Source organism: Acipenser ruthenus, chromosome 14, assembly GCF_902713425.1.
Source record: "Acipenser ruthenus chromosome 14, fAciRut3.2 maternal haplotype, whole genome shotgun sequence".
In the NCBI taxonomy this organism is placed as follows: domain Eukaryota; kingdom Metazoa; phylum Chordata; class Actinopteri; order Acipenseriformes; family Acipenseridae; genus Acipenser; species Acipenser ruthenus.
The window spans coordinates 37,231,187-37,252,758 of record NC_081202.1 but is presented as its reverse complement, the minus strand read 5'-3'; the positions used below and the strand labels follow the sequence as shown (position 1 = coordinate 37,252,758).

Genomic DNA, 21,572 nt, shown 5'->3' with positions numbered 1-21,572 from the left:
TTAAAAGGTTGTGTGTCAGTGGGAACTAAGTAACAGATTTGTTTTATGACAAAATTACAATGTATTGTGCACCCTCAAGTATAAAGCGAAAGTCTTTTTATATGCAGTGGTTAACAAGGATATGGTATGCAAAACATTGGAAAATGAACAAGCAGAAGAATTAATTTGTATTTAAAAACAGAATTAGATCTACCATTGTTAATAATAATAACAACAGTTAAATCCACTAAGAGACAGCCCTGTAGCTATCAGAACACAGGAGTGTAGGCTACGCTTACAGCACAATAATAATAATAATAATAATAATAATAATAATAATAATTACTACAAACTTCTAAAATGTTTTTAAAAATGAACAATAAAAGCAATATGTATCATTATCAAAAATAATGTATTGTTTAATCTCAAACTACATTGTTAATACAACAAAACACATTAAAATACACCAAGAGGTTTCAGGTATCTGGCCAACTTTCAGCATGCTTAATTATCAAAACTTTTAATAACTGCACTAAACAAACATGCATTACATGTAGGCCTAGCACGGATTACATTTTCTATTATTATTTATTAATCCCGAGAGTCACTTTCATCACTGTCACTTCATTACACTCAACCTCATCTTCCTCAGCTTCAATGGCAATGCCAGGCGTTTAATAGAGATTCAGTGTTTATTTACAATATTCGCCAGCAGACCCGGCACGTATTAGAGATAGGCGATTATTTGAGACCCGCTAATTATTTGAGGTTTTACGGTATGCACTCTGCTGTCTGTGCATTCCTGTTAGTGTTCTCTCTGTGGCAAAGAATATGTAAAAAAAATATAATATTGTATACGGCAATAATAAACTTCCTTCAGCAGCATAATCTGTACAACAATAAATACCGGTATGTTTGTCATTTAGCAGCGGCAGCTATTTTTGCATGTATGTAGGGTGTATGCACAGTAACATTTCACCCAGGTGGCCATGCATCTGAAAAAGCTTTATGAAAACATTTGTAAGGTCATTTCAGTCCTGTCCTCCAATGCCTTGACTCATTAATTTTAAACATGACTAACATCTACTTTTTTTTATATCACGGGCATGAAATCCACGCTGCTTCTTTCTCTGCAGGTTTCTGGTTGTTTTCAACCTGTTAGCAACAATTGAGGCGATGCCGAAATTACCTTACAACTTGGTTTGTTTTTTTAACTCTAGGATACGTTATTGTAACATGCGCGCTAATCTTCGATCACAATGCAATGGCAGCACAAATAACATTCAACAACTATCATTTGTATACATATTACAATGGTATAAAAAACAGTACACACTGGTAATCCACTGCAGGATCATGGCACCAAATTGGCACACTTACGCTTACTCACGACAGCAATTCTAAACAGCTCAGGAGAACTGAAGGTCAGTGGACGTCCTACAATCCCACGTCCAAGCCAGTTGCCTATTTACACCTAGGAGCTCAAGAGCTACCGGCTTCTAGAGGACAAATGCCAGCCAATAAGGCCAATAAGGTCTGCAGTAGCGCAATGAGGAAAAACAGTCCCTGATAGGATTTGCCTCCCTAACCCACGGGAGCAGCAGAGCGAATGCGACAATGTGTGACAATGTGTGTTCCTCAGCAAAGGACCCTGGATAATACACACAACAGAATAGAACCCCAATGATATTTATCAAAGTTTGCAGTTAGGGTAAAGCAGGAAGGAAGGGCATTGGCAGAGGTCTGCAGAGTAGCTCCAATCTAAAAACTGGATCCCTATGAAGACAGAGATAGTTAAATCAGGTAGCGGTGTGCGTTGGACCATCTTTCACCAGGCCTGTACAAAAAGGGATTACATCGATCATGGAAAATCAAACATGTCACAGCGGCCTGTGTTAATGTTTTATGGGAACCAAGGACAATTACAATGGATTGATGCCCCTCTGAAATATTGATAGGACAGTTGAAAGGTAATAAAAAGATAGCCTTTTAGACAAGGAGTTCTCATGTGTATTCAACCTGCCACAGACTCTCCTGAACGCTGTATCAGGTGTCCTTTTCCTCGGAGGCTCAGTAATGTTAGAGCCCGGGAAGATTAAGTGCTGTGTGACTGACTAAGGAGAAGAAGCTGGGCTTAATCTTTCACTGCTGGCCCCTTCTCCTGCTGGATCTTTTTCTGACCTGTCAGCACAGGCATTGATTTTCTTGTGGCAAGCGACACGTTCTTCCAATTAAGCACTGGTATTATAAAATGTAAAAGGTAAACCGAGACACATAGTAAACAACGTGTAGAGCTATTCTTGCGGTTGCTTTACAATTTTCTGATATTTGTTAAAACAAATGAGATTTTCCATTAGCTACACCTACTGTAGGTTAAAGAAAGCTCTCAGTTTCTAAGGCTTATTCTGGCTTATCTGTTTGCACTTGAACTTCCTGGGTCATTTCACCCCAGCAGTGTCTTCTGGGTCAAAGCATTTCAGTCAATAGGGGAAGCAGCTGGCTGGTTTGTGACAGGAAAAAGGCTATTGAAGCAGTGGAGACAACTTCACCCTCCAGGTGAACTGACCAAGCAAGAGCAACACTATCTGAAAGCACGACATGAAAACAAATATTTCTTTAACCAAAGATAGCACCCTTTACCATGTTTTAAAATAAAATAAAAAAAAAACACAGGTTACTAGAGAGGTGTTTCTTTCAAAACTGTACAGGAGACGTATATGGAGAATGGATAAGGAATTTTATGGAACTGTTTTGTGTGCAACAATTACTAATAAAGAACAAATAACAGTTTTTAAAGAAGTTTATGATTCGGACCCTTAAAGTCTTTTCCTGTTTTGAGCCCTGTGTGCTCACTCAACCTGTCCGAAGAACACTTTACGAATCATTCTTGCTGAGACCTGATTGAACTTGCAGAGGGAGGGGAGGCAATCATTGGAACAGCATGCTCATCAGGAATGGTGTTCAGAACAGGCTTCGTGGCGTAGAAACACACCTAGTATATCGAGATCATGCGATACAGACAATATACAATCTAAGGTAAAGCAATGCGTTTCTTCTAAACACTGCAGACTTTAACCTCTGCGTGCTTGTAGTTTCCTCCAAATAATGCATTCATTACACTTCCTCTGAGGTCATTACTTGACGGGTTTAGTTTCCATTGACTAGACAATTAACAAACTTCTGTCTCATCTTGTGTTTTTCTAGTATACTATACTATACCAGTGTAGGAAATAATGAGGAATTCATTATTATTGTACCTACCAGAGGTATATTACGTGGATCAGACACAAAACGACACAATTTAAAAAGCAAACAACTTACCGATGATTCATGATATAATACAGTAAGGAGATACATTGCATAATCGTAGTTCTGCCTCCTCAGTGGGCACCTTTGTAAAAGAAAGAAATTGATTGTATGTAATTTTCAATTAAAATAGTATATACAAATTAACACATGAATATACAACTATAGTAAAAAAATCTTCATAAAAACATATTTTACTAGGTCAGTCCCCACTGAATTCTGCAGATCTTCAATTGACCCAAGAGGTCCAAGGACACTGCTGGCATTTGAAGTTATAAAGTACTGTATTCACACTGTAATTTGAACTCAAACAACCTGGTCTCCAGAGTCTTTTTCCACAAACTGGTCTGCATATTCATGTGAGATTGCTATACAAGGTACATTTCTAAACCTTTGTCGTACTGTTTTCCTACCGCTTCCAAATAACTAAATTATTACCACTACAATACTGTTGTACAACTACAATGGTTAAGGTCTTAGTATAAACAAGTAGTCGTTGTACTTCATGCTACCATGGTTAACCTTGTATTTACCATACCAATCTGTAATTTACCAAGCTTTCGTGCTACACAGAACACTGCTATCATTTTTATCACAGTACACCACGTTTACAAGGGTTCCAAGTCAGAAACCGAAAGGTTATTCAGTAATGTTCATAGTTTAAGTAGAATATTGTCTTCCATGCAACAAAGCACACCCTACTTATTGACTGTCAAATACCATACCATAAATAGCACTGTACAGTACAAGAGAATCTACCTAGACTGCATCAATGGCTTGTGTTAATCTCCCGATAACCACAGATATGTGATAGAAGTAATACAGGGGGATTCTGTGGCATCTCCTGGCAGAGTATGTGCTGATCAAACCAACCTCTAAAATGTACTTCAGTGGCTGCAGTACTTGCAATTGTAGTAAATTAACCAGTGATGGGACTGTAGGAAAAATATATCATGCAAAAGGAAACCAGTTCATAAATGATATTTGTAATAACTCACATTCTACTGAACAGAAGAGTATTTCTCTGATGGGGTACCATGTTTATTTTACTGTTCTATGGCATGGTTTATACTTTTGTTTTCTAGCTAATTCAAAATTAAATAATATCCAAATTCATTTCATGGTCATCCGTGCACAAATCAATACAGAAATGTAATTAAGTCGTACTTTTTGGTACAGGTTTGGCCCACAGAGTTCATCCACATGGCTGTTCTACAAAGAGGGCGAGGCCAGGGTGAATCTCTGAAGGCTCCTACACTCAAGACATCCTCTTTGGTTACCGTACCTGTCTGCTGTGAAGGTAAGCATATCTGTCTCCTTGTTGTGCCTCTCTCCTGCAAGTTTAATCAGCTTCTTTCTTCCATGGTCATCCAAGTTCAAACTGGAGACTTTAACCTTAAAGGAAAACAAGTGTTCAATATTTATGCACAGTCTCAAGTCAAAAGGTTACAGAACAACAACTACTGACCCCCCCCCCCCCCCCCCCCAGGTATATGAAGGAATAATTTATAAGGAAGAGTTTCATATCAGCTGTGAAACAGACTGCTGAGGAGCGCATCAGAGCATGGACAGTATATTTTTTGGTATTTAAATTATGTTTATTAAAAATGTAATTTGAAGACACAGAATTGATATATGAGCTCAAGTGCTACAAAAAAATAAAATCAAATGAAGCTAAACAATATTAGTTCCCAGCACGGATCTCATTTCAATGTTGTACGTTTGTAACCTTTCAGCCACCACAAACACCAGGAGATTTGTGATCGGAAATGTTGGGCGAACGTCAGGTCTGTCTTAAATGATAAAAAAAATCTCTTCAGGTCATCAAATGAGTGATGCTTAACAAAAAAGTGATATTGGTATCTTTCTGGGAGAATATATCGACTCCCAAGTCTTACAGTACAACCCCCATAGACCAAAACTTTTTTTCACTACATTTCATCTTTTTAGGTCTGCGAACGGGCAGCATTGCGGTGCAGCCTTGAACTGCTGTAGAAATAGTGTAGTAATGGCTTTCTGCAGGAAGTATTCATTTTAAGTTGGACAGCACAACACGACTAAAAGTCACAGGTGGGGGAGGGGGGCTCACTGTGTGTGATCAGAGAGAGAGACTACGTCAATTATTGGACAGAAACCAGTCAGGCTGAAGGGGAGTCAACAATTGTTTACAAAGGTATAAATAACAAACATTGAGAAGTTTTGTCAGTCATTTCATCTCTTTCGAATTGACTCCATGGATATCCATGTTTTCTGATACAAACATGAGGCCTTGTCCAAAGTCAGTTTGAAACTCATGCTGATATAATTGTATTGGAGGTATACCTTTCTTGTATATAAAGTGTTTTTGAATCAAAAACACTTTGTCAGGTAAATGTTTTCACCACAATAGCAGGCAGGGGCGAAAGGAGGCAGTTCCCTAACTGCAAAACTTTACAACAAAACAAAAATAAAGGTTAATTAAATAAAGGGTACTGCGTCTTTAAATATGGTACAACTATCAACACGATAGCCCAGGCAGAGCAAGGTTATTAACAAGGGGTATCCTTGTATGCTGGGCTGGCAGGTAATCCTCTCTGGGTGTTCTGGAGGTAGTTACCTGCTTTCAGTGAAGTAAATGAAGAATTATAGTCCTTGGTTTGTTTGATTGCTGTGCTCCACTCCTTGCCCTGGGTTCCTCTCCCACAAGTGAAGAGACCGCTCCTTATTTACACCTGTGGCTGGGCTTAAGTGATTGTTAATTAATCAATTAAGTCCCAGCCACAGTCTGCATGTGTATTTGGCAGGGACAGTATTATCCCTGCCAAACTAAAAGAACAGCAATATAACAGGGCTTGCGCCCTATCATAGGGTAATTTAATTTACAAATGGTATCTCCCAAAAAGTTGGGGCATGCTCTCAAACACACACACATATTGACCATCTTGCAAAAAAAATGAAATTCATGATAGGTTTTCTGTATAAACTCAAATCTTGTTTTTCTGTACTTACAAAAAAAAAGGCTAATTGCTTGTATATTTCTACCACAAATTGATTATGGGGACACAGCAAATTGGATCCCATACATCACTTAGCCTTGAGATATATTACTAATTCAAGTTACAGTACTCATCATTGTGTGTTATATGGCTTGGTTTGCTGGACCTCTTTGGCATTGTGAAGGTTGAAGCACTGGTATATTTGTTTTTATACAAGGGTATACTATGTAAGCTACCTCCATATATAAATGAATACTTTACAGTCACTTGTAGTAACTACAGTCTTAGATCGCACTCATTTTTGTATTTTACGGTTCCTGAAGTGCGTACCAAGGCTGCTAAAAGATAATTTGCTTATTTTGCTCCATGGTCTTAGAATGACTTTCAGTCTAAACTTAAGTTCCAGTCCCACGTAACTTTAGTACAATTCCAGAGTAAGCTGCATGATTATCTAATTGAGAGTTGTGCTTGTTTTAAGTAGTTGATTACATCTGTCACTAATTGTTTTATTGTATTGAGTATGACTCGTCTGTGTTTTAAAAGTATTTTATTTTTGTATTGTAATATGTTTCATTGTACTGCTGCTACCTTTCTTGGCTAGGTCTCAGTTGAAAAAGAGATTCTAAATCTCAATGTAATTTCCTAGTAAAATAAAAGTTAATAATAAAACATACACCCTAAATCTAAATGATTTGTTTTGTAAAACAGTTTGGTTATTTTACATTTACTCAGCATGAAGATAAATATCTGAATTGGTGTTATGTTTCAATGAAGGATCCCTACACAGGGCCCCAGACAAACTTTTTGCGTTGCGACACTGGCTCCTGGGCCAAAAAGAAGACAGAGCACAAGGAGGTTAAGTGACTTGGTCAAGGTCAGTGAGGGAGCCGGGATTTGAACCGGGGACCTCCTGGGGCTGGTTGCACTAAAGGGATCCGATCCTGGATCCTATGACGTATTGGGTTGCATACAGCATTGTGAGCGTATCGGTCAGCAAATAAACACGACCGTGAACGGTAACATTTATTATAAACTTTTTAGAAATTAAAAAAACAACGTCAACACCACAGCAAGCACATTGTCATATATTAGAGGTTTCCAAACCATTCTTTTTCTTTACCACAATCTGAGAGCTATCTTTAGTGAATGGCAGTACATTTCATTTTTTTATTTCCTTTTATTTTTTTTCTCTGTAGTACACTTCCTAATTACAGTCAAGTATTTATGTGTGTTCTGCTGTCACCGTTCTGAATGGTCAGGTTGAAAAATAAACTCTGACCCTGCTTTAGTACATAAATCATGCTACATTTACTGTTTTTCATTAAGGTAACATCTAAATGATTAGCTCATCATCGAACTAGGGAAAGAGGTGGAGGAAGGGAGAGGGACACAACAGCTGGATGTCACACGAGATACGACCGCTTAGGAGTCACATGACACAAAGGGATTAGTATACAAATAACCCATGGACAATAGAACACTAGAAGCTGTGTACAAAAGAATATGCTCACTTAGCAACATCACACTGCAGCTGTCAAAAAACACATTCACTAGAGAGCAATGAAACATGCAGGTAGAGGCACCACACAAAAGGCTACAAGCTTCTCTGACAACCATATTGTAGCGTTTCTAGAGACAAGCGGCAACATATTAGCTGTCTGACACAGTAGCCTAGAACTGTGTTGCCCACCATCTGCCTTTATTATTATTATTATTATTATTATTATTATTATTATTATTATTTATTTCTTAGCAGACGCCCTTATCCAGGGCGACTTACAATTGTTACAAGATATCACATAATACATTATTTCACATTATTACAGATATCACATTATTTTACATACAATTACCTATTTATACAGTTGGGTTTTTACTAGAGCAATATGGGTAAAGTACCTTGCTCAAGGATACAGCAGCAGTGTCCCCCACCTGGGATCGAACCCACGACCCTCCTGTCAGGAGTCCAGAGCCCGAACCACTGACAAGCTTCACTGATCTACAGGTGAATGCTTTTTTACAACCAAAATTTCATTTAAGATTTTTAGAGGAGCTACTCAGGTTTTATAAAATTGACTTTTTCAAGGATCTGAGCTCATTACTGAGCTGGGTACTATGAATTGTCATTGCTCCCCTTTTTGCTGGGCTGAAGATATTTCTGTTCTTTGGTTGTTGCAGCACACGTCCATCTTCCTGGCAATGTATCACTGTGTTCAATCTCCATGGTTTGGCCACAGTGCCTCATTTTGGTAGACTATACGCGTAACCGCTGTACAAGGAGAAGAGCTTGAATACTGATTTGTCACTGCTTGAATACTGATTTTAAAGCATTGGTGAAAACTTTTTATTTGTAATTTAATTGCATATTAAATTAACATTTAATAGATATGCAATTTATATTGTAAACAATGGGAAATTACTACATATTTTCAAGGGTAACAAAGCGTAATATAAATGAACATGATATGCAATTACATTTTCAATCGACATTTGGTTGACATTTAGCAAGAGACCAGCTATTGCATATTTATTAAATATTAATTTAACATTAATTTAATATGCAATTGCTTATCTATTTAATATTAATTTATGCCATGCAATATAAAGTGTTAGAGTTGATTACATGATGATTACATGATGTTAAATAAAAGATCTAAATTATGTTTTTTATATAAATAAAATGTATTTTTTTATTGTCTCAATCCTAAAATTCTAGCCGCTTTCTTGGCAGGTAGAGTAGGAAAGAAAGAAAGCCTGCAGACGTCCCTGCTTAGTGGTGGTAGCAGATACTTGGGACTCACTCAACAAACACAAACACATCTAGTTGCAGGTGCTGCTGGCTGCAAATACTCACAGTGAGGGTAGTGACTCTTGCCTTTGGGTTTCTCACAGAGGGTCCTGCAAACACAAAGTCGGTCATCTTCACTTGGATGGGGAAGTGCTGCTCACACTTGGCTTCACTGTCTAGTGTCTCTGGCCACTTAGTGCAGAAGACTGAGGATAGGAAAGAACAGTTTTATACGGTTATGCAATTTTACTATTGTTATTTGTGAATTCAAAACAGTTAATTAAATTTAGTAAGATTACATGAAAAATATATAGAAGGTACACCACAAATGTTAATAGAATACTGTAGTTATTCCACGAATAGCCAAATAGCCCACAAGCCCCCAAAGTGCGATAACCACAGGACTCTATAAACGTTTCTGGAGTATTCTGTTTATGTAACAAAAAGTAAATGAAACAACTGAGTTCAAATAATTAGATTCCTTATACCCTGCAGAGAGTTTTAAACAAAGGAAAATTGTGAGTTATTAGCTATAGACCTCTCATTAAGCACGGAGACTCCGCTCTTCCCTTAAACCTCCGCTACACCACAGATTCTCCCAAACCAATCAAGTTAATACAATTTGAAGTTCCTCAATTTAACACTGAACATTCCAGATAACATTACACAAAAAATGGCTACATGACATTTAACATCGTGGTAACAAATACCAACTTAAAAGTAGCCTACGTGTTTGGAAAATATTACATATTAACGGTTACAAATATAAACAACGCATCAGCACTGCCACTTAAAAAGAACTCCAAGTAAAATATTGGGGAGAGCAGAGTTGAGAGGTCAGAGCAGAAAGCTGTAAACACATTGCTGGGATGAGTGAGACAGAAACGCAATCCAAGCAGCTAAATTAAATGAAAACGTTTCTACTATAATGTTTAAAGATAGGTATTTTGCTGAAATAATCTGAAAGATGGAGAAAGGAAAATGGGGTACCTGCATTTAAAGAAAACGTGAAAAAGAGAAAAAAAACGGGACACTGCAGGACATTGCTGAATGCACTTTGGAAACAACTCAAATTGAATTAATAAACAAAACATTTTTTGCATTGTTGCAACTGGTCAAGTTAATTTGCTGTTACAGGGTTACTGAAACAGACCTGACGCTGTTCTATAGTACTTTCCCCCTGTTGCCAGAAAGTCAACTTTGGAGTCTGTCAAACTAACATACAGTATCTTACTGCTTCACTGCCACTAAAATAGTGGATGTTACATTCCTCCACACTAATGCTCAAAATGATAGATCGCCACACACCTAACATTGCTTGTATTCAGCCAGTCACCTCTCTGCAATACCCATCTCTCAATTACTTCACAATTAAGAATGAACCAATTACCCAATCAACAACTGTTCTTAATAAACATACTTAAACTCAGTAAAAATAACATAACTTAAAAACAAAGGGGCTGTCCCTTCAGATTTCAGTTAACATGACAGGTCTAACTGATGCATCCACCTTACCATATTGTGAGCATCTTTCACACAGGAAATGTTTCATACGAGAAGCTGGTTATATTAATCTTTGGAAATTCAAAGATGACAGACAGCATTTCTAAATGTTTCAAACCAAGGACACAACTTACCATTTAGTGCTGCACACTGCTTCTTAATTGCTGCTGGTGTGAGGTGCAAGAAATTTGGAATCTGAAAGAAATGATGGTGATGAATAACATTGCTCTTGATTTTCCACTTTCTATTAATAAACTGTGTTGAATGCCTCTGTTTAAAGTTTTACAGCTCCCCAGTTTCAGGCACGGGTGTATAGCACTGTTATATGAATTATTATCTGTGAAGTGTAAGTACAATAAATAAAGAGGTCGTTTTGACCAGTACCAAACCTGAAAGGCTTCCTTACAACCTGTAACACCAGCAAATAAATACATCTCCTCGTTTTATTCTCTCTAGATACACAGGCATTCATTTTTCACTCTAAGCTGTGTGTATACCGATGACCCGGTCTGTCACGCACATTAAACCGGGTCTACACCTGAGTGATCAGTTGGGCAACCCAATTGCTTCTGAAATCGCGCAACTCAGTTGCGAGCAATTGCTGTGTCCACATCTGAGCAATTACTTGTGCAACAAGGTTTAGATTTTTTTTTACATTTTTATTCCATCTACAAGGTGAAGTAGTTTTTTTTTGGTTTTGACAACTGAGTTAACACTTACTATATCTATTTATTTTTGTCCCGTGTCTACAAGTTTAGAATTGTATTTATTTTATTTGTTTTTTGACAACTGAGGCGATACTTTTTTTGGTCAGGTCGTAATTTGTCTAGTAATTAAACGAGGAAGAGTTAGCTGTTATTTTTTCAACTGTTGTTATTTTAAATGCCATATTCCCTAAAGAAAAAACAAAGCCACAAAGTTTTTTTTTTTTTTTTTTAATTTTTAAAATTAGCGCTTCTTTATGGACAGGATATGCAAGCCGTGCAGTCAACATTATAAGAGAACCAATCCGAGTTTGCAACTTGCCACGTGATCGCCTATGTCTACAGAAGTCGCTCAGGAGGTTGCTTGGAAAGTACAGCCCGGCTCTACTTCAAGCAACTGGTTGTGCAACTGCTCGCAGCTGGTTGCAGGGATGTGACAAATTTGGACTTGCATGCGCTCCATGTGGAAATCGCGGGATAAGCGGCTGGGTGGTTAACAGAACAAAGAAGGTTAGTAATTGGCTTCCTACTGACTATGTGAAGACCCTCTGCTCAGTGGAAAGGAAAAACCCTTTCTTTTTAAGAGAAAACTTTGGTGGCCCCGGCAGAAGGGTCGGCCCCACTCCAGACATACTAGCAATCGACTGTTGTGCAGAAGATATCTCAGATGGGGAATAACTTATGTATGATTCAACTGCTGATGAGATCCAGCGCCCCATATTTTTAATTAGATGCTCGTTAATTTTTGCTCTTGCTGCTGATGTGGCTGCCCCAATTCTGAATGAATGAGGAGTGTAGAATTGAGGGGGAAGTCCTGCTCTGGAAACCAATGAAGACAGGTGAGATGTGAACCAATGTCTGGATAGAACGGTCCGGCTTGAATCGATGAACAGGGGGTCAGAATTTGAAATAGGTTTGCGTTCTGTGATGTATTTCTGCATGGAAGCATATGGGAATAGAGGAGAGTCAATTTTTGATAGCTGAAAAAATTGACCTTGCCAAAGCTGATCCGTTTTGAAAATGCATAGGAAGAGGATAAAGTGGGAATCTAGGATGAGCGTGAGATCACTGCAGCGAATACCTAGCATCAGAAAGCTGGCAATTGAAGGAACTGTATATTCTGAGCATTATTATAAATGACCGATAGCTGGCGGGCTTGGATAAGAAAATTGCGGTGACAGGTTTTTGATTTCTAGTAGCCATGCACTTGAAAACCATTGATTGTTTAAAAGACCTCCGAATCCCGTGAATGAACCGTCCGTAAATAAAGCCAGGCCATGAGGTGCTGAAATGAAATCATCATAGAATACAGACAGGCCGTTCCAGTGCTGTATGACAGCAGACCACATTGTAATGTCTTTCCTAGCTTCTGATGAAATATTGATGTAGTAGTCCAAGTTTTCTGCTGTTGATGAAATAGCAAGTAAATCGAGACATAAATGTCCGTCCCTGGGGGATAATGTGAATTGCAAAATTGAAATGTTCCACCAAAGAGAGCAGTGCATGTTTCCTGATCATTTTACTGATCTGAAAGTTCTGAATAAGAGAACAAATATGGTCGAGTTTTGATACGGGAAGGCTAGCTTCAAACTTTTCTGGTGTCCAGCATGATTCCTAGAAATTCCAGCGAATGAAGGGGGCCCGATTGTTTTTTCTTTTGAAACCTCTGAAAATAACTTTTAAGATTGGTGATCGCTTCTGCTGGCGGATCTGAGGAAGGAGAGATCAAGAGAAAATCATCAAGTAGGTGGAACAGAAATGGAACATGGTATTCATTAAAAAGTATCCAGCATAAAGCCTCTGAGAGAGTATCAAATATTCTTGGGCTGCTGTGGGAGCCAAAAGTTAACCGAGTAGAAAAATTGAATTTGTTTTCCAAGCATATCCTGAAAAGGTGGCAAAGAGAAGGATGGATTGGCATTACTTTAAAAAGCGTCTGATACATCTGCTTTTGCTAACCAGGAGCCGCGACCTGCCAATTTAATTGAATGAATTGCATCTGATATGGTAATGTACTGTAGAGAAAATTGATCGTGAGGAATGAGCGAGTGGATACCACTGGTGCTTGATCCCCGTGGTGCTGACAAGTCAATGATGACACGCTTTTTTCCCCTGACATTTTCCGAGTGGTGATGTTGGTGTGGTTAATCCTGAATATTGGAAATGGGAAAGATGCAAACGGGCCGACCATAAATCCTTTTTTAATCTCTTTTAGAATAAGAGACTGTACTGTCTTGGGCTCTTGAATAGCAGAATGGAGGTTTTTGCTTTGGAAGGAGGAGAGAGGGATTTGACTTGAAAAACCGTTCTCTAGTCCATCGATTAAATAATTAATGAAGCTCTTCTCTGAGTGATTCAGAAGTTTTTGTTTTAAAATGGAAATATTTATGGGAGTGGAGACTTTACGTGTTGGAGAGAGTCACTTTGGAGCTACTGGGCAGATGGCTTTTGAGTGAGCGTTCCCGCAGAAACTGAACATATGGATGTTTTGCATTGCCTCATCGAGCAGATACCGAAATTGAAATTGTTACACATTTGCTTTCCTCCTGAGTATCTGATTCTTCGCCCGAATTTGTCTTCCCTTGTGGATTGCTCAGGTGGGTCCAAAGAATGGATGGAGTTAAGGATCAAAGTTCTGTTAGAAAAACTGGGAAGGAGAGATGCATATTGCTGGTCTGGAGGAGGCTGAGGCTATGGCATCTTTCGGACAGAGATAGGCTGAGTGGCAGGTGGAACCACAGACCCCGCAAGCACTGGCTCAGAGACTGCTGAAAATCCTGTTGAATAGGTATAAATCAGGTTGTGCTCAGTCAATTATGTGGTATCTGTTGAAAAAATAGCTGCTGCTATTGCTGAAAATGATTTGTGGTAATCAAAAAACATGGTCTCTCCATATCTGACAGATAACTCCACTTGTCTGCATGGTTATACAGAACATAGCTCTCTGTATATAGGAAGGCAAGGACTACATTTTTCAGTAATTTGGGGTCTCTGGATTTCAGCGTGACTGATAAATTGCCACAATCCACCAGAAATGGTAATCTGGTTTCTTTATTGATGTAGCCATCAAAAGAGAAACCAGATTAACATCCTTACCTTCAAATTATGCTGCGCCGGATTTGTGGGGATATTGAGTGACGGCGGGCGGTGGTTCAGGCGGCAGAACCATATGCTGTTGCAGATGCAAGGTTGTAGACCAGAGGCTCTATTGTAGGGACCAGGGTTGGTGCAAAACCAGACGTGACGGTAGCTGTTGCGGGGGCTGTGTTTATGGCAGAAATGGAGGGGAATACTGAAACTGCAGAACCTTGCTTCTCTTGCTTGATGTTGGACACCTGTTTATCCAAATCATCCGAATGGCTGCATGGAAAATGCGAGAATGTTCCCGTTGAGTTTCGCTGGCTGGAGTGGCTGTCTGCTGGCGTGGCGATGTGCTGGTAGCTGCAGTAGCTTGCTCCGAGACAATCTGCCTACTGTCTGACCTGGGCCGCTAAACAGCCGTGCGCGGCTGGGGAGTTTTCTTGGGTGGAAATATTGGTTTCCAACCAATTGGTTTCTGAAACTTTGGAGGATTCAAAAAGAAGTACTGACAATGCTGCTGCCTCTACCTCAGATGAACCCCCATTTAAAAAAAAAAAAAAAAAAAGATGCTACGATGGGAAAAAGACATTCGAGAGGAATGGATTAAAACATACAACAGGCTCGTCTTTGATGAAGGGAAAAATAAATATGTTTACATTTTCAATGAAGAAAGAACAAGCCTTCATCTCGGTAGGTTTTGATAACTGGAGAAAGACAACTGAGCGATTTCAAAATCACGAAAAAACCACGTGCCACAGGGAAGCAACATCAAAAATGAAGTAATTGGGAAGCAGTGTTAATGTCAACTTTCAAATGTGCGACCACAACGTGAAACAGATGACACAAGCCGGGATGCTCTTTTTGCTATTTTTACAAGCATTGCCTTTCTAGCTTGACAAGGTTTAGCAGTTTGTGGCCATAGTGACTTGAATTCAAATTTAATTCAGCTACTAAATCTCCGGAGTCAAGATAACACTGCATTGAATCAGTGGTTTCAAAGGGAAAAGAAACAGATTTTCATCTGAGGGGTTGCCATTGTTAATTCTGTACAGTGCAACTAAACCCTTTCCAACACCATTGCGAGAGACAATGTTGATTCAGACCAATTGGCTTTGCATTTAAAAGATACTGGGTGACATTTGCATCGATTGGAAAATCACTGTCAAGTCAATAGATGACATAAGAAACCTGTTGATCACAGAGCCCAAACTCCAAGAAGTTCTGTGTGATATCGTAAACTTGCTCTAGTTTTTCTATACACTGCCCGTGACAACATGCACAGTAGAATGATCTTTCAGTGGCTTGCAACGCTTCAAGACCTAGCTAAGATCTACAATGTCTCAGCAGTGCTAAAATCACCTTGCTCTGCTACACACACATGCAATCGGAACAGATGAACTAGATGTAAAAGAGACTCAACATATTCATCTATGCCAATCAACAGAGAAAGCTAACTTTTGCCCTCTTTTAAGGTAAGTAATATTGTATTTGTTTCATAGCTGAACATGAAAAACAAGAGGAAACCTTTGTTAATTTATAAAGTGTTTTTTGTCCTATTTGAAGTTATGTATAAATTAACATGATAACACATATCAGATTAATTCTTATATGGGAGCATTATTGATGTTTTGTGAGGATTTTGTAAACCTGTAGATGGCGGTAATCGCGTTTGATGGAATGGATGGCCTAATTTTAAAGACCCTAAACTATTACAAGAGATCCACATGGTTGCATCCTATCACACAAAGACATGACGTCGATAATTATTTTCATATTTTACTGGGTTTTAATGTTTCTTTTTCATTAACGTTATTTAGCGTATTTTATGATTGTTCATTTGTATCTTGCGTTTTTAGATTATCAGTTTCACTCAAGTGCAAAAAGTGACATTTATTTGTATTTATAGTGACATTTTATTATTTTATTGACATTTTATTATCCTCCGAAGACTTGTGATTTATTTTTATTGCGATGGTGGTCCAGTGGTTAAAGAAAGGGGTTTACCAAGAGGTTCCAGGTTCCAGCTCAGCCAATGACTCGCTGTGTGTGACCCTGAGCAAGTCATTACCTCTTCCTTGTGCTCCGTCCTTCGGACGAGACGTGAAGCGGAGGTCCTTTTGTCAGTCTCTGTCTGCAGCAGCAGTTGTGATGCATAACAAAGGTTTTACTGATGTCTGTGTAAGTCGCTTTGGATTAAAGCGTCTGCTAAAATAATCAATAATTTACGTTTAAGTTACTTACTGTAAGGAATGCTGTGGATTATAACTGCTTTGAAGTTGACCTCTTTCATTTCGGTATGTTATATTAAATTTAGTATTTACCCTATGCCCCCCCAAGTTCTTAACAAGTCTGCGCCTATGCCCTTGACTATTACTCACTATGTACACCATACGGCTGCGCTTTCAACAGGTGAGCCACTCGGGGACTCCAGGCAAAGTATGTTTTAACCTAACTTGAACAGATGAATTTGGATAATTTACTTTTCTTAGATCAAACTCCATCTGCTTACCCAAGCGGCATAATTTGCCCAGTCACTCTGCCTTTGAATTTGAATGATTCAAAGTAATTCAATGCAAGATCTCAATATAAATGTTTTTTGCCCAACCACCTGATTGGTGGTCAGAGACATCTGGGCTAGAACGACCTAATTAGAAGGTGTACTCTTCAAACACACTAACCTTGATTAGCTCAAGGTTCCCCTTCTTCTCTAGTGGCACGCCCCTCTTCACAGGATAGCCCATGCGAATGGGCAGAGGCACTGTGCTGGGTTTAAATGAAGCGGCGGTCGGGTACACACTACTCCAGTCCTGGTCCACTGTCATCTTGTCAGTCCTAGGAGCAGCAGGCTATACAAATACATGGAAACAGAGACCACAACCTTACCCTGAAACCAAGTCAAAGTGTCTGAAGTCTCTGACAGACAGTGAATGAAATAAGAGTTAAAGAGTAAGTAGCGGGGTTCTGAAAAATACAGCGGTACACGTCCCCACGTGTTGCTACAACTATTTAAAATAACGTACCTGTAATTTTTCTGTTCATTGTTAATATCCCAACAACTTTTTACACATAACTTTAGTCTGTTTCAAAGCTCTTTTCAAAAGAGCTATTTTTCAGAACCCTGCTACTTACTCTTTAACAGGTTATTGCTCTAGCTAGGAACCATAAATACAAAGGAGTCACCTCGACACCTGAAACTACCTAGAAAAACACATTTAAAACTGTTTAAGACCCATTACACCAACATTATCAGGGTAAGAACATAAGAATATTTACGAATGAGAGGATGCCATTCAGGCCATGCTCATCCAATTCTTTGTAGCTGATTGATCCTATAACTTTACGGTCTAAAAGAATTCCAATGATTCAGAATTAATAATGTAGCTTAGTAATCCACTCCATACATTCAGAAGTATCTGTTACCCTGTCCAAATAAAATAACAAGCACCACTCGGCTGTCTCACCTCCCTTTTTGGTCTGTTTTTCTCAAATGAACACAGTTTTGAGTTGAGTAAATGTTATTCTTGCAGTTCCTTGAATTTTTCCAATTGCCTCATAGGATCTCAAAGAAAGTACTGTAGCACCAATTTGTAAATGGCATGAAACAAAAACACTAAGTGAATTTAGCGCTCATGAATGGGGACGGAAAAATGGCACTGGCTACATCAAGCACAGTGTCAGCAGAATCCATTAGAACTTCCTCTCACAGCTCAATCCTGACAAGAATGTCTTTTGAGCAGTGAATGCCAGTTGTGCCAAAATGTGTGGTGGTTTTGGGACATGGACTAGTGCCCAGTAATAATGAGGACTAAGCCGAGACCACCACACTCATTTCATTTGTGACTTGAGTAGAATTTGAAATCTGCCCTCCAATGGTATCACCTAACCCTTTAAAAGCATTTATATTTTCCCCTTGTATCCAAGCAGATTAAATAGGAATTCTAAATTTGTGAGCTATTGTCTTGCTCCAGATCGATCTGATCTAAAGATTTACATGATCAAATGATTTCATCCTGTGAGATTACAGTTTCTGCTGCAGTGAGCAATGTTATAGTGTGTAATACCTATTCATGTATGTTATGTTAGGCATTTGTTTACTGTATATTTTTATTTGCTGTTATTGTATACCAGTTACATTTGTTCATTGTGAAGAACTCAACAGAAAATAATAACAGAACAAAAAACTGAGAAATGCACGTCCAGATCAAATAAGAATCACTGCAGCGCTGTCTCACCTCTCTTCTTGGTCTTCTACTCATGGTTGATCTGTTTCCTCTTGTCATAACATCTACAAAAAAACATAACAAAACAGTCATCTTTCTGGAGTACATATTACAGCTAGGGTAGGGCTTCCTAATCCTAATTATACGTCTATTTTCAACAGGGGCAGGTTCTACTCGCAAAGCCTTTTACGACTTCCGCTTATGACCGATTCAATTGGAACGGCAATTGATTTTCCAATTCCTTAACATGTCAACTCGTCACATTTCAATAGTTTGGACTTTTAACTGAAGAATAATAAGGCAGCGCACATGTCGTTGCAACAATGGGGGAAAGAAAGAAAGGAATTTTTAGCCACCCAAGTTGAGCTTTTGCTCGATTATATTTTGGCACATAAACTGTTCTTTTCAGCAAAAGGAGCCACTGCTAAATTTAAAATGCGGAAGGATATAACCGAAAAAATAAACGCAACCTCTTCCATAAAAAGGTCAAATAAAGAAGTCCCAAAAAAGATTCTGGGACCTAAAGCGCAGAACAGCAGTTATGATGCACCACCTTGTCTCTAAGTCGCTCTGGATAAAAGCATCTGCTAAAGACTAAATAATAATAACAATACTAATAATATAGAACTATAGAAAAAAAAAAAAACACAATCCTAATTTATTTCAATTCTCTGATGCAGTATTAATATTCTTTACATGCAATATCTGAATGGTTATGTTTATGAGCCAGAGTACTTGGCAACTACATCCGTGATAATACATTGAGCATCACATAAAACTTGCACAGTTAAAGAATTATGATGTCTGGATGGCACCCGTTGCATGAAAATGAAGGGCTGCTGTAACCTTTACACTCAGGTACAGGTGTGGCGTGACTGCGGGCTGTTTGTGATTCTACATCAGACTTAAGCAGATCACACAGCTCTGTCATACCTATGCATATGTCCAATCTGTATCTGCATTAAAAGATACATTGACCAATGAAAAAAGACTGGGAAGACACGTGGATTCTTGCAGTTCCCTGAACAAAATGGAAAATCTAATTGTGTGTGTCGCCAAACAAAAATTACTTTATGCTAAATCCAACAAAGATTACAAAGACTTTGTAAAAAAAAAAAACATATGGAAAGACATTGCCGCGGACTTGGGCATACATAAACACATGGATTTTGTGGTGTATAGGTTATTACAAGTATATACTTTATTTCAATTGTAGTCGAGGAAGTAAAGAAACAATGGCCTAACCTGGAGACACATACCAGATAAAGTAGCGTGACAGGGCAACCAAGAGCTGTCAGGGCTGAACAGAAAAGAGGGTCAGTACATGAAAGTAATGGAATTTCTGGCTCCATACACAGAGTAGTGGAAGGTCAAGTATTTTTGGTAGCTCATTGCTAGCTTACCAACTTTTACATATATTTATTACAGGAGTGAGAGTTTGAAAAATTAAATATTGGTCATATGGTTTTTGATGCTATGACAACTGTGCTGTGTAATATCAGTGTTTTTTTTTTTTTATTTGGTATTGTGTACATTATTATAGATCTAATAGAAACTTAATAATTAGCAAACGTTTTAACTTCCATCAGCGTCTGTTGAGCATTACGTTTACATTTAACTTTTTTGTGTTAAAAGTTATGTATAACGGATTGTATTTATTTTTATTACAATAGTGAAACTAAGTATACTTACTACAAAGCCTCCACTGCACACCAGCACTCTTAGTGCGATATTAACGCATCTAATGTGCAATGGACTGACTCACGACTTTTTCAGATGACGGATGACAAATGACGGAACGGATCCAGTGGGCAAAGGCATTTAGATCTAAAAATGTCTGACGGGGACAAAATATTCTGGGTTTAGTGTAGGGTCGTTTTGCCCCCTCCTTTCCCTCTCGTGGTGCAGTGGATAATAAATTAAGCGCTTCGATATCCTCCATTGTCAATTAGCCACAGTAGACCGGTCAGCGGTCGCCGTTTAACACACGAGAGGGACATGTTTTAATTAGAGAGTGTATTTTGGTGTATAAAGTGGGCACTGACTTATAAATAGTAATTTTGAAAATACAGTTTGCCACCTATCTGTTGTCGCAAAGGTGTTTTGCGACCTGTTTTTCACGTTGCCCCTTCTGAAAATCAGGCTGAAAGACATGTTAAATGCGTGTACTGTGTCGCTATTTATTACTTTTTAGTGTAATTATAATGGCAATTACTGCAGCACAATTAACTAATTGTAATTAAACACAATAACATTGCAATTTAAATTGCAATTTCAGCAAACGATTATGATTTAATAGAATTATAGAACATCATACTAATATACAGCCGTTATTTGGTAATGCGGGTATTAAACTCGCTAGCCATCATGAAAACTATATACACTGCACACATTTATGAAAATGAATACTCTGATACTAATATATACAGAATTTGCTGCTGCTGTCGTGACCTTGTTAATATAACAATGTTGTTATGTGTAATAACTTCCACACAGGGGTCAGTCAGTACAGCATGTGTGAGACGGCACTCACGCACTAGCATGTCATTACAGAAGTCACTTTCCCTACCTTTGTTAGTGGGGACTGATAGAGCTGTAGAATAACTAGCCCCTCGGAAAAGGGGGCTCCGGATGATCCCAAATACATCATAACAGTGTTTTCGGGTAATACTAGATACCCAAGCCGTGCACATCGTAGAGGCAGCCATGCTATAATCGAGTACGGCAACGCAGCTTGGACAGACTGTACTGAAAAAAGCGAAGTCAAAATCCCTCCTGTTAGCACATGTCCACAGCTCACACTACCGCAAACTGTCAGCAAATGTCGTGTGAAGTGTAGTTTCACAATTCCATTTAAATGATAGTGTTGATTAAAGTGTCTACAGAATGCATAATAATAATAATAATAATAATAATAATAATAATAATAACTAACACGACCTCTGTGACAACATCCCTCAAGTGTCTTGAGCTATCTACAATTTGTCTGTATGATGCGCCTATATAGTGAAATCAT

At 38.5% G+C, this 21,572-nt stretch overlaps 1 protein-coding gene across 1 annotated transcript in view; it reads right to left on the bottom strand.

The window, feature by feature from the left end:
- Positions 1-21,364, bottom strand: part of mrps35 (mitochondrial ribosomal protein S35) — a 34,398-nt gene extending 13,034 nt beyond the window's left edge. Inside the window, exons 1-7 of the mRNA XM_034032377.2 lie at positions 21,126-21,364; positions 18,569-18,621; positions 17,015-17,182; positions 10,686-10,746; positions 9,115-9,254; positions 4,571-4,680; positions 3,301-3,370 (exon numbers count right to left, since the gene is read on the bottom strand). Coding sequence (XP_033888268.1) covers positions 3,301-3,370; positions 4,571-4,680; positions 9,115-9,254; positions 10,686-10,746; positions 17,015-17,182; positions 18,569-18,621; positions 21,126-21,264 — 741 coding nt within the window. The 5' untranslated portion in view covers positions 21,265-21,364. The remainder of the gene's footprint in view (positions 1-3,300; positions 3,371-4,570; positions 4,681-9,114; positions 9,255-10,685; positions 10,747-17,014; positions 17,183-18,568; positions 18,622-21,125) is intronic.
- Positions 21,365-21,572: the final 208 nt, after the last annotated feature.